Source organism: Manis javanica, chromosome X, assembly GCF_040802235.1.
Source record: "Manis javanica isolate MJ-LG chromosome X, MJ_LKY, whole genome shotgun sequence".
Classification (NCBI taxonomy): Eukaryota; Metazoa; Chordata; class Mammalia; order Pholidota; family Manidae; genus Manis; species Manis javanica.
In genome coordinates this window covers 15,051,810-15,066,549 of record NC_133174.1, presented here as the reverse complement: position 1 = coordinate 15,066,549, position 14,740 = coordinate 15,051,810, and the positions used below count along the sequence as shown (strand labels likewise).

General features: G+C 32.9%; 1 protein-coding gene across 5 annotated transcripts in view; it reads right to left on the bottom strand.

The window, feature by feature from the left end:
* Positions 1-14,740, bottom strand: part of CNKSR2 (connector enhancer of kinase suppressor of Ras 2) — a 250,220-nt gene that overhangs the window by 121,992 nt on the left and 113,488 nt on the right. For all 5 annotated transcript variants that reach the window (XM_017659437.3, XM_017659438.3, XM_017659439.3 and 2 more), the window contains exons 6-8: positions 11,324-11,443; positions 5,317-5,376; positions 1,578-1,646 (exon numbers count right to left, since the gene is read on the bottom strand). In XM_017659437.3, coding sequence (XP_017514926.1) covers positions 1,578-1,646; positions 5,317-5,376; positions 11,324-11,443 — 249 coding nt within the window. The remainder of the gene's footprint in view (positions 1-1,577; positions 1,647-5,316; positions 5,377-11,323; positions 11,444-14,740) is intronic.

Genomic DNA, 14,740 nt, shown 5'->3' with positions numbered 1-14,740 from the left:
TCCATACAGATTTTGTTAGTTCACTTGCATTCTTTTAAAGACTTTCATATTCATTTGATACATATCAGAATCTTTGCCCCACCATCAGTACTCTTTAATCAGTTTTAGTTTTTGTCATAGGCTAATTTCTATCCTCTTAGAGTTGACCAATTGGAAATTGGTCCAATTATCCAACAGATGTTATATGTTAAGGTCACATTGCAGAAATGGAGGCAGCATGAATTAGAAGAGGGAGAGGCTGACTGTATACTGAAGCATCTGCTTTTTCCCACTGCCCAAATCCTCATCCTAGGGGACAAGAAACTTTAGTCAGGACAACTGCTTTGTATAGTTTCTAGTAATGAGAACTTTCTCATCATCAAAATTGTCACAGTATGGAAAGGCTTTGACAATTATTAAGATTCTGCATTAATTACTGTTAATCTTACACCCATATGTATTATTTTTTAAACTTACATTAACTTTTATTCACTTAGCTAATTAACTCATTGAAGAAATATAACTTAAATTATCAGTGTTCAGGAACCTCTCCAAAATATCACAACTTCTCAGTTTATTCAAAGCCAAAACTGAAATAGCTCCTGCCTTAAGATCAAACTGAGAAAGGTCAAGACTTTTTACATGAGTCTTCTTTCTCCCAGAACACGGCCTTTCTTTTTAAAAGCTGCTTCTATGACTAGAACATTCAAAAGCAAGTTTAGTTAAAAGGTGCAACAGGAAATAATTATTCACTCTGAAGACTTAGTAAGCTATTAGTACAGTATTTACCAGAAAAAACTTTTTTGAAATGAGAATTATATTAATAATCAGATTATTTTAACCTCACTTTTCTAGACAATACACTTTACTTTTGCAGAAATAGGAGAACAAAGTGAATCAGCTGAGACAGAAAATAGTCTGAAAGAAAGTCACATGATGTTAATTTTCTAAATTTAAGATTAAGAAAAATAGCCCTTGAAAATCTACCATAGGCACAGAATGCCACTCATTCTTAATCTAGAAAGGGATTCTAAGGTTGATAGAGCAAGAAAATCTTATGAACTTACTTACTCAGGTACAATAATTTTAAAACTATAGTCCTCTTGGGAAATGAAGAGCAAATTCAGCTATTAAAGTTTTAAAAATTAAAAAAAATTGACATTTAAAATAAACCAAACTACGAGATACTTTAATGAACAAATCAGTGTGTTGAAGTAGATGAATGAATGTATGCTGTTAAGAATGTAACTACTAGGTAATTCAATAATTTGTTAAATGAAATTAAAAGTTTTATCAAGAAAAGATTGAATTTGTATGCATTGTCACTTTGATATCTATTCCAAAAGTATTATCCCAATTCACGGGGTGTATAATGTTATCATGTTATCCTATACCTGTCCACGTAGAAATGCATATCTAACCTCAGCCACCACCAATATTTCCTCATGCTCTTTCAAAAGTATGCTTTACATTCCAAAAATAATAGTTACTCAGTTATTTTTTAAAAGCCTATTCAATTATTTTATCCACAGGCATTTCATTGGTATTTTTTTTAAAGCTTAGTTCCTCCCACTGACTTGTAAGGTAATTATACATACCACAGTCTGATGATTGACTTGAATCACTTCATCGCCAGCATGGATTTTCTTGCACCGATCTGCAGGTGACTAAATTTAACATAAAGGAAATGATAATGAACATAAGTTTTATCAGTCATTTCCTCTCTCAGGAAAAACTACAACAAGTTAACCTCTTTAAATAAGATCAAGAATGTAATTATAATCTTCAAGGAATTAGTAAACTAACAATGTTTACTAGTCTTCAATATACTGTTTGCATTCTATGGATAACTAATGACAGAAAGCAGAATTGCAAAACAGTATGTAGGTATTTAAGTTATAAAAGACCAACAAATGTCTGAGAACATTAAGGGAAAATGATAATTGGTATTAACCTTGATAATTGGCAAACTTTATACAGACAACCCAATAGGCTCTAATGGGCAACTGATTCAGAAATATTTTTTAAAATACTATCCTTTTAAAACTTTGACCCTTTCCATTTAATTTAAATAATTGACATTAACTTCAGGAAATAAATATTTTCAAGTACATGCTTATGATCAGCATTAAAGCTTTGTAACTGATGATTAAATTGATTATTTATTTCATCACTAGTACCATCAATTCTGAGTAACTGAGAAAAGTAAATTGAAAGATGTACAGCCATTAGTTCAAAGTTACACTATATAAGATTATTTCTCTAACTAATAAGAGGATCTTATTTCTTTTGTTTCACACAGTGTAATATATTGGTCAACAAAACCACACTTAATAAACAGAAATGCCAACATTTCCACAGGATGTAACAATTTCATCACATTTTTCCTGTATTCCCATAAAAAATTAAAAACAGAAACAAACAAGTAAAAAACAATTTTGGTAAGCTAATGTTGACAAGCTTAGTGAAATCTTTAGGAAACTGAAATTTAAGATAGAAACTTTATAATATTGTAGTTATGAGTAATGAATTAAAAATACTATTATTTTTCCTCTAGTGACCACTGATTATTAACTATTCATATTATTAGGCATTTTAATGACAACATATATGTGGAATTTTGAATATACAGAAAATGTGTTTTTGTGAAAAAACATACTTGTATATATGTATTAATTTATCTATCAAACACAACCATAAATACTGTAATATCATTCATTAGTATCTATTGAAAGCTAAAGAAGATTGATATATTGATGGAATCGGCAAAATAAAATGCTACTTTTGAGACCTTGGAATAGGAATTACTTTAAAAGTGATTTCTAACTCCTTTACTTATTATTCATTTCCAGTTTTCAATGATTTAAAAACAAAGAAGTCTTCAAACAATATTAACCTCAGGTCAATGAATTTTAAAATTCACAATAAAATCATTTGCCATAGGCTAGAATTCAAGATAAGATGATAACCCAGGGAATTCTAGTTCCTGAAGCAATAACATAAGCATAGTATTAAGAGAGTAGTTCATCTAAGATGTGAACCCAATCCTAAGAATCAGTGTCATAACAAGAAAAATATGTTATTTCTTTCATAGCCCCACCTATGCTAGTGGGCATATTCCCAGCTTAGACAAGTGCCATATAACAATTCTGAAAAGTCATAAATCATTACCTTAATATTGCTGTAACTATAGAGTCAATCCCTGTACTACTTGGCTCACAATTGATCTTTCTAAAGGAGGGTATGGAAGAAAAATATCAAACTAAGGGCTCTAGTCATGATGTAAAAAAATTATGGTACATAAAATTCAAGAATACTGAAACAACTTTTTGTACAGGTCAGTAAAAAAGGAAGTAAGTCATATAAATTATAGACTTTCAGTGTTAAAAGAGATCTTAGAGATCATTTTGTCCAAACCCCTCATTTTACAAATGAGAAAGTAAGAGAGTAGAGCACAGCAAAGTAAATGATTTGCCCACTTCAGGGAACAGCTTTACTGAGACTCAATCTCCTAATGATAAATGACTGAGGGTACCAAAAACAGTAAAATATTTTTAAGAAAAAAGAACTAAATGATGAACTATGTTCACAGAATCAGTCTTTCTTTGGTCACTCATCCATTTATCAAATATTACTGAGTAATCAATATGAGTAATGTATAGTGCTCAACATTTTTACAGATCCCCACAATATAGAAATATGTTCCTACCAATTCTTAAAGGTAAGTTCAAAATCACCATTTCTGTGATTCCTTCCCTGACTTCACTTGGTAGCATTTACTGTTCTTTATTTGTCTATGTAAATTTCACTACCTGTTAACACAGATAAACCCCTGCTTGAACTCCTTAGGTGCAGCAAGCTAGATTAAAAAATTCTTCCAATACCTAGCCCCATGTCTGAAACATAGCAGACATGAAGAAGTTTGTTAAATGAACAATGAATAAATGTAATATCAGAGAAATGTATACATAAATGAGAATGGTCAATCAGTGACAAAATTGTTGACAGTGTCTAACTGCATGTAAAATTTTATATAGTTGACAATATGCACTTAACTGATATTCTTGATTTCATATTATTCTCATATTTGATACCACATGTGAAGCCAGTACAGTAATCCAACTGCAGTGTATATTATGTGTTTCTCCATTCACAAGAAATCAAGAGAAGTGGTGTATGTGTGTGTGTGTATGTATGTATGTGTGTATGTGTGTTACATGATTAATAGGTGAATTAGATGAAGAGAGTGTTGATTTTTAAAAAGAAAATACTGGTAAAATGTTGAGATCAATAACTTGAGAGGAACTAATTCCACCTCAGTTTCCTTTGAAGGAACATATAGCATAAACATACAATTTGTCAGAATTTCTCAAAGAAAAACATTCAGAGCTCAGCCCTTGCTTAAAAGAAGAGGATAGAAATCTGGGATATCCAAATGCAGGAATAATGATTTATTATGCATTCAAATCTATTATATTGATCATGTTAATGTTCAATATGATCACTTCACATTTCTATAGCTCTTCATAGCACAGTCTTTCACATTAGTTGATTTAATTTTCATGACAACTGGTGAAGTATGTAGTAGAGAAGATATTTCCAATTTATAATTAAGGAAACTGAACCAATGATAGGGTAAGTGACTTGCCAAAAATACACTGCCGTTAAGATGCAGAACTGTTGTAGGACCTAGGCCTAGGGATTGACCCACTGCTTGTAGTGGTTCTCAAACTTGAGCATGTCTCAGAATCACCTGTTACAACAGAATCTCTTATTATGAAACAGGCTGGTCTCCATAGTTTCTGATTTAGTAGGTCTGGGGTGGGACCTTAGAAATTACAGCTCTAACGTGTTCCCAAGGGAGGCTGATGCTGCTGGTCCAGGGAGGAACTCACTGTGAATACCACTGAGCTATACCATGCTGCCCCTTTACTGAATGAGGCTGAATTATACTGCAAGTGTTCAGAAAGCCTGACTTACCTGATGTTTCTTTCTTATATGAGTTAAGTTTCTTAATACAACTAAACTATTTGACAAATGGAAGTGGATTCTTTCTGATGCCACAATAACTTTTCATAAACCAGCAAATACTTAACAAAGACAAATCTGTGGCTACAAATAAAACATCTGATTTGCTTTAAGTAAACAGCTATTTCAAACTTAATAAAATGACTGAAATTCTCCCCAAACCAGCACTTACTAACTCAGTATGTCATTTTAGCTTTATCTACTAATCCTCTCATGTCCTCAGAAGTTAACCTCAATTATGTGAGATACATGTTGTTTAACAATAAAAGGAAAAACACATACCAAAATTTGAAATATTAGAATACTTACATTTTCTGTAGTTCCAGTAATTACATGGAGGCCATCATAAGTTGATTTGATATACATACCCTAAGAAAAAGACAGCATCAGAAAAAAAACGTGAAGCAATTGGAATATATTTCAGGTATATTATAAGCTCATTTATGAAAAAAATTACCCTCTCAAATTAAAATTGCCACATGCTCCATGGATGAATCTATGACTCAATTATGCTGTCTTTAAACTGGTGAGAAATTGCTACCGGAATGTTCTGGTTTCTCAAGTTTGCCCAAAGAAGCCTGTACTCAATCACATAACTACTTGAATTGCCTAAGAAACATAAAATACAGCATAGCAATTCAATATTCTAAAGAAAACACCTTACTCCCCACAAAATCCATACTATATGTTCTGTGGCAAAATAAGTTACAATGGAACATTCAAATATTGGTATGTTATTAACTTATTATACTTGATACATATTACAGAATAAAATGTAGGTTTCTACAGAGCCATTTCAACTACAACTAACTGGAGACAGAAGAGTGATAAAATATTGTTATTATCAACTTTTTTCTCCTCCTGTTCTGTGGTATACTATACTCTTTGCCTTTATTTCTTATTGATGAAATTTTAATGGCTATATCCAGTCATTTCTGTATCAATAAGTAAGAGGTAATGAGTTCAATCCTTCCTGCCAACAAAGAGGGTAAGATTCCATTTTCCATTTAAATCAAGCCATTTAAGAAAAAGCTTTTTGAAAGATTATCCAGAAATCTTTAAATTGTGCAAGCTTTCAGAATAAATGAAAACTTTAAATTATGGATAGTAATTGGACTTTAAAGGAAAAAATATCACAAGAAAGTACTCACATTTTAAAGTAAATCACAAAAAAATGGATGATTCAGTGAATGGCCTTTTATCCTCTCTAAGGAAGATTGTTACTTTAAATTCTCTTTGGGGAAAAATTACCTGTTTTACCTACAAAAGTACTTTACATTTCCAAATACTGGTTTCAAAAATTTAAAAATAGTGATTTTAATGTACTTGAAGTCTGAAATATAAGAAACTTAGCATTAACCAGTATCATTTCAGAAGAAAGCATACATTTAAGCACTTACATAAACATTTACTATAATGTTAATTTCCCATTCCTTTATGTTAATTATATATTTATATACCTGAATGTACATGTGTTTTTATTGAAAATAAGAGATACAAACAAGCAATAAAGTTCATGATATGGAACTATTAAGAAGTTATTGGGGAGGTTCTAATTCTAAAAAGTCATTTCTGTAATGTCCTATGTCTAAAATTTTTGTATCAATTCCAGAAATGGCTGAGCTTAGATTGCTAATGTGAAACAAAACGAATGTAATTTTAAAAGATGTTTACCTGTGAACTCTAGTTGCTTAAGTGAAAGTTCATGACTTTATATAAAATAAATAACTAACCTCAACAAAAGTACAATAGAAATTAATTAAGAAATTGACTAGTAGTTCTTGGCTATGACCGTAAGGTAATATTCAACCTTACAGTGGTGAAAAGTATATGACATACTCCCTTTTGAAGTTAGTATTTATCCCATTGTTTATTGGAAGATAAATATAATGGGGTTATTATAGTTTAGAAGAGGACAAGATCCTTGCAATCATTCTCCCCCACCTAAGGAATTAATAAAATGATGCCAAATTAACAAAGGATCTCAAAATATATTTGTACTAGCCAAACACCAAATTTTGTTTTAGTTTTTTACAAAGAAGGATTGTGAGAAGATAAAGTGGAAAAAGACAGTGAAAGAAGTAATAAGTATTGCTTGGACAATCATCATTCATCATTACCTATCACCATCATCACTTACATCTACTTGCTACAACATGCCAGGGATTGTTTCACATTTATTTCACAACAGCCTATGTGGTTAGAAACTATCATTACCTCTGTTTTAGAGATAAGGAAACTCAGGCGCAGAGAGGCTGGGGAGTCTGCCCAAGGTAGTGAAGCCCAGGAAGTTTGACTCCAGACTATATGTTCAACAGTAGGCTCCTTATTTATTGATTTATTAACAGGATAGTTGAGCACCTTCACTTTTCTTATTAGAACATAATACTTGACAACTGTAGATATTAAAGTCAAAGATTCACTGTTTAACATCTATTCTTAAATATTAAGACCTCTTTAGCACACATGTACTTTGTGAAATGTGGTTATAAAGAGTAACTGGGTTTGATATTTGACAAATTTATTTTAATCACCCATCGCTTCTGACAACTGTAAGCAGAAGTTGATGATAATTCTCTACACACCTCTTTCAACACTGTATTACTGATTATGAATTAAGATGTCTGGATAAGAGCACTAACTAATTTCATAAATGATTAGACCATAGAGAAAGTCTAGTATCCTAAGATAAATGTTTAGAAAATATAGTCATTGGGATAATAAACATTCATGGAGATATTCTAGTTATGACTCTGGAAATAGAATTTGTGTGTAATTACTATGCATACCAGGAACTTCAAAAATGCTATTTGTAAGCTAAAGCAAGTATCTGTTAGTTATAAGAAGAGGATCTCATCATTGTCTATATATAATTAAATGTTCTATAATTTATATAAAAGCTATTTTTAGATGGACAAAAAATAGTTTTAAAATACTTTACATAAAGAAGGATCTAACTATGTAAGAGTTCAATTCCAGAAACTTCATAATTAATGAGCAATAGGATAGAAATAAGGGACATTTTAAAATGGCATAAAAATGAAGATATTTTGTTTTATGCAATATTTTCACTTCTGACCTCAATAAATCATTTGTTGCAACTGCTTTTAATAATCAAAACTAATTTCTTCATCCTTTTTACCTCCCTCTGGCAGCATTAATGAGAAAAATGGTCAAAATTCAGGCACGCCCAAAAAGTAAGAGAAGAAACAAGTTGCTTGGATGGATTTCAAAGTAATCATTTTCTGAATAATGAAGAGTCCACAGAAATACATCCGATCACTTGTTCACCTCTGAGAAAGGGTCAAACAGCAGGAGGACATGTAATTGAAATGGCTTTTTCCGGAACCAAGACAAAGCTAGTCTTCTATTTCATCAAAACCTTCATTCTTCCTTCTCTCTCTTTTTTTAAAAAAAAAAAAAAAAACTAATTCTGGAGCTGTCTCCAATAGCTCCCTCTCTCCTGTTCAGCTTGGCAAAACAACATTTGCTTCACTCTATCTCCACATGTCAGTTAACCAATGGGAGGCAAAGCAACCTCAGAGTCAAGTCAATGGAATACGCCATATTTGGAGATGTCTAAATAGCGAAATACCTCTCTGAGACCAATAGGCTTCCCCTAAGGATGTCCTCCTCTAAGCCATTTCCTCTCTGTTCAACTCATCTCTTCGTTCTGATCTAGTTTTGATTTGTTTCAATAGCTCTCATTTTCCTTCCTTTAATTTTATGCTAATTGTTGTTATTTAAAAGCATTTTTGAAGCTACTTTCATGTTTTAATCATAACTAAGCACATTTCCTTCCATTCCTTTTAATACTCAGAACTCTCAAAACTAAGAAATCCTAGATTTGACTAATTAGGTAGAAGGCTGATGAACAATCTATCCAGTTTATCAGTGAAAGAACAAAGCAATTACCTTTTACATATGAGAGATGATCTATTTTGTAACAGGCAGAAGACTTTCTGCAGATATTTTAAGCTAATCAAACTTCATTAAGGCTTGTTATTCTCTCACCACTTTCTATTTCTTTCTTTCATTCACTATTTAGACACTTCCTATGGCTAGCACATGCTAAATGTACAAAAATCCTCTAATCTATTAATTTCAAAGGTGACTGACTCAGCTTACTTAAAGGTGGCTGATTTTTCAAATTATACCTTGAATAAGTCATGAAATATTTCTTTTTAGTTATCTCCCCTTCAACATGAATCATAAGACATATTTTATGCTTAACTCTTTTTATTAATATTCAACAGTTTAGTTTTTTCTTTTCCTCCCTTGGAAATATTTTCCCAGTGAAATGCTGCCAATTGTCCTTTAAAAATGAATTTCTCTAGGTAGTTCCACTTTTAAAGACACACTCCTAAATTTTTGTACCTCCTTTTAGCAATTCCAAGTTCAAATGTGGGATAATGGAACAAGATTTGTTATGATGTACTTCATTTAGTTTACCTGGTTAAACTGCCTCTATTGTATCTTACTTATATGTGACACAGGGAAAATTGGTGAAGATCTGTGATTTCATGCTCTCATTTGCAAAATTAGTAAATTAATACCTTCTTCAAAAAGTTGTAAGGTAAATACCTGGCAAATGATAGGCACTCACTTCTTTTCTCTTCCAGCTCTTTCCCAGACTGAATCTAGTTCTTAGCATTTTAAGTCTATGACTCTTTCAAAGAGCAGACCCAGATCTACCTTTTTTAAATTAAGAAAAACAAGAGCTGTACGGGGCTATACCTTCATTAAAAAATCATAAAGTCCATTAATTAACATTGTGTTAATTAATTAGTAAATTAATTAATGTCCCCAACATTTTACAGATGAAAATATATCAAGGTCGAGGAGGTTAAGTTTACCACTCTCACCTCCCCCAGAACATACTCACAACTGTATTTTACATAAGTGATTTGTATCCAGGTATCCTGATTCCTAGTCTAATATAATATAGTATTAGTTTATAATTTCCCACTCATGCTTAGAGAGCTTCCGTTCCTCCATAACTACTGAAAGGGGAGATATAGAAAGGAAAAATATTTAACGCTATAGATTGAAAGATGCTTTAATTTAACTGAAAATTGGACTTTGTGAAGGCAACCAAAAGGAATAGAACTTAAAAAAATCATCAACTATTACATCAGATAAGTTTATAAATGTTAGAAATAAGCTCTTAAAACTAATCAAAGTAAGATATACCACTTAAAGGTTACGATGATGACATACTTGCTGGCTATGTCTGATATGTTGATTTTCATCTTCCCAGGAAAATACCAGTTAAAAGCCACAAAAACATGAGGAATTATGACTACTCAAAAGTAATTTGCCAGATATCAGGAGAAAAGTCACTTATGGAATAAATGGCTTCAAACTGAAAAAAATCACTGGTGGCCAATGAAGGCATCATCCTCTGAAACAATTTTATATATGATTAAAGAAGAAAAGCTACATAAAAAGTTAAACCTGATTAGAGATCCTTGCGAATATATTACTTGAATTATTAATGCTACTTTCCAAGATTTCTATTTTCTAAAAATATCGTTAATGATATCCTTGGATAAGTGATCTATAGGGAGAAACTAAAAACACTGTAGTACCAAACTGACACGCAATATTTGTGTAGTAGGTAAGGTCTTCTCCAGCCAGTTTCTTGTTTTTTGCCTCTTCCTCATTAATATTAATTTTACATGCTTTCTTTCTAAAGGCTTAATGAAGAAAAAGTTCCCCCTTGGGTTAAATTTAGAACCGATACAATTTCTAATCAGGTGAACAAAATGTAAAGGATTATCTTTATCATTACATAATAAAAAAATATAACTCATAGATGTTAACCTAGTTTGGGCAATATCCACCTGCTTACTCACCCTTATAAGAAAGAATGGATGTGAATTATAAAGAACACCAGCTTTGTTTAGCTTACACAACCTAAGGGAAAACAGACCTATGAAAATCAGAACAAACCAAAGCAAAACAAACAGAACACCCAAGAGCACAGGTAGGTAACACCTATGGTTCTTACAATAAAACTCTTAACGTAAACCTCTTTAATTGGAAGGAACTTTGGTGCGTGGGGGGGAAACAATGTAACAAAGGGTAATTTATTACCAAAGTCAACAGAATAATTCAGAGATCACCATTTTAAAATCTCTTTATCTTCACACAATTTATCATGACAAACTCCTACCTTAACTCCTCTAGGAAAAAATACCAAAATGCTCAAAGTTCACTAAAACTGGTGGATTCTTTTATTTGGAGGCTGCTTTGCCCACATCATTGGCTGTCTATTGATGGATGGTGGCTTCAACAAATATGTATCTCTTACCAGCCCTTCACTTGGCTTGATGTTTGCCAGCTGAATCACCTCCAGGTGGGCAGACTGTGAAACTAGAGGATCCGATGACAGGGATATGATGTGGTCACAGACTCCAGAAAGAGTCTTACACTGAAAGTAAGAAAAGAAACAAAATTATAGTAATTATATGTTGTAAGTGACATAAACCACTTTTTGTTATAACCTTTTTACAAAGAAAAAAGAAATATGAGAAGAAAGTAGTTGGCATTTTAGTCTATGAAGTCTGTATAAAAAAGGTATTCAGGTGAAAAAACAAACATACCCAACACATTTATAGTCTAAATTATGAATACAAGAACTATACATCAAAACATTTCAGAAAGTTATGGTTATGTTTTGTTTCTACTATTTACTTCATCAGACCTAAAATAAAATTGTAGTTTCTAAACAATGTTAATAATCTGAGAATTTTTTGGTAACAACCATCAGTTTAAATTGAGTTCAATAGTTTAAAAAACTTTGATGTCTTTTACTAAATGAATAAAAAAAGTTAAAAAAAATCCAGCCAAGGTCTAGGGAAGATGAATAATTCATATCTGCTTGGTGAACTCCCCTTAACTCGTCTAGACTATCCTACTCAAGGTTACCTTTGTATAGTTTCTCACCTCTTCCAGCAAAGTCTGCACTCCCTCAGTCCTGGTTTCTCAGCGTTCTAAAATTGTATGCTGATTTCATTCTGAAGCCGTCCAAGGCAGGGACCATATCCTACTCACTTCTGACTTCTCTTCCTCCCCAGATCCCTACCTACTACCCACACCAGGTAGACAGATCCTAGAACATATAAGGCACTCAACAAATATGAGTTGAATAAACTGAAGGGCAAGTAAGCTTAAACAATTAGTAGAGTTGTTTTGAGGACAGAAAACTAGTGCTTTAGTTAGGATAAATTCATTCATGCTTGTATAGAGTAACAGATTTAAAATATATGCCACATCCACAGTGGTATGTATGGTTAACACTTGGACACAATAGAATCATGAAGAAAATGGAACATAAGTGAATGAAGCTTGGAAAACACTGTACTAAAATACGCTGGTCCTTAGATGCTGCACAGACTTATGGCACTTACTGAAACTTCGTGTCCATCATTTGAGGTTGTTTTGTCTGTTTCTGCCTTTACTGTAGGAGGAGCTATAATTTTGCAGCAACCAATGTGCTATCTTCTATCCATCTCCAATATGTTACATTTGTTCTGCAGCCACAGCCTTACTCTAATGTCAGGCAAACAGTTCCCTCTGCCTGGTCAAGGTAATGACTCTCTTTTTATTTGCCACATTTTGTATATGCTATAAGGCCTCAGTCCATGCTGGGCTCAGCTTCCTCACACAACAGACACTGCCAGCCTAAATTTCCCTCCCTAATCGCAGTCCTCCTTATATCTGCTTCTCAAGGCTGCACTTTTAGTGTGCTATCAGCTCCTAAGGCCAGACCTTAGCCAGCACAATACCAATACCCACAGAAAGAACATGGGCCTGGTATGAAGAAAGACGTGGGCAGTCACCACAGTGCCAGTTTCTTGCTGTCTGACTGTGAGCAAGCTATTTTATATCCTCGAGTCTCAGTTTCCTCATGTAGAAAATGGGGTAATAAAAATTACTTTATAGGGTTTACGTGACAAATCAGGATAATGTATTTTTAAAAAGCCTAATATGGTTCTTATCTAAAGACACAAAATAAATGCTTATTCTTCTATCGTTGCTTTCTCTACCCTGAAAGGGCTTAAGCCTTACTCCTGGGATGAATTATCTCATTATTCTTAATTCCACGGCCCGTTGACCCTTTACAATGACCACTAATCACAATGCATGGTCATGATGGGGAGTTCACACATCCTTACTCTCTCTGATGTTCAAGCTCTATGCTCTCAGATACAATGAAGGCATTTACCCTGAAGAGCTGTGAAGCAAAGGGCCAAGAGGAAGACCCCCCCCCCCCCCAGAAATAGGGAACTCTGCAGGGCCAGCTTCATGGGTATGTGACCTGTGCAGTTGCACAGGGCCTGCACTTACTATTATGCTATGCTGTTGTCATTTTGGAATTCTTAATTATTTTTGAACAAGGTGCTCTATGTTTTCACTTTGTCCTGGGTCTCACATATTATGTGGACCATCGTGGGACTATAGCCAGTCTTTAAAAAAAAAATTCCTCTTGAAACTATTCACTAGCAGCATGGCAAAAGGAGAGAATGGCAGCACTTGTCATACAACCGGCTGCAGTTCAAATTGCTACTGTTTCACAGCAAGAAAGACATTTTTGGGCAGATTTAAATCTTTTAACTATTCCTTTCCTCCCATATGTGGTTACATTTTCATTCCTATTTTCTCTTTAAGGGGGGAGATAACATTATTAATCCTGAAGTGTTTCTAATACAGATTGGATGGTACCTAAGGCTTACAAAATCAGCATGCAAAAAGAAATCTTTCATGGTTATAAATTGAAGCATATTTCAAAAGAGTCCAACATACACAGGAAGGTAATGGATATATATAAATGGCTCAACATGTATGCACTACAACATTCAGGACGTCATGTAACACACTGGTAATGGGCAATGGTAACTCTCCTATTCAGGTATTGAGAACACTTAGAAGTGAGATAGAAGGAGAAAGGCAGAAATACTAGACAATAGATGTTTTCACAAAAAAGAAAATAGCAATTAAATCTGCCATAGTAAGTTGTAAATCATTTTTTCAGATTTCTCGTCTTGAGTAATTTTGTTTGCCAAATACCTGTTATGTGCTAAGTCTGCTGGAATATAAAAGATAAGTAAAACATTGAGTTTAGCAGGAGAGCTCTCAGGATTTAATAGATTAAAGATCTTGAAAAAACAGAGTAGAAAGACTTAGAAAAGAAACTCCACTAAAACCTTGCTGCCCGTTTTAGAGATAATGTACTAGAACCTTGATTTTGCAGCATTTGGCACTCGACTAAATAAGCCAATTAGAACAGGTATAAAAATGGCCTGGTTTTATATGCTGATTATACACTCATTACTGCATCATACATCAAGTGTCTACAGGAAACCATCTTAAGAGTACTATGGCAAAGTTCCAGGGAAGTTATTTAACACATTCTTACAAAAAGTGGATTTGTCTATTCAGTAAAATCCTGTGGTATTATGTTATTTTAAAACACAGTATAATCTATTGCTACCCTAATCATTATTCTAGAAAAAGAAAGTTAATTATAATATAGCAAGATAAATATATTCTTTATTATTATAAATTAACATCAATATTATAGAGCACCTACCATGTGTCTGGCACAGTGATAAATACTTCATATTCATTATCTCATTTATCCTTATAACAACGTACTTAAATAGGTATTTTAGCTAGCTTAGCAACTGAGAAAAACAGTCTAAATAAATAGTTCAAGGTCATTGCC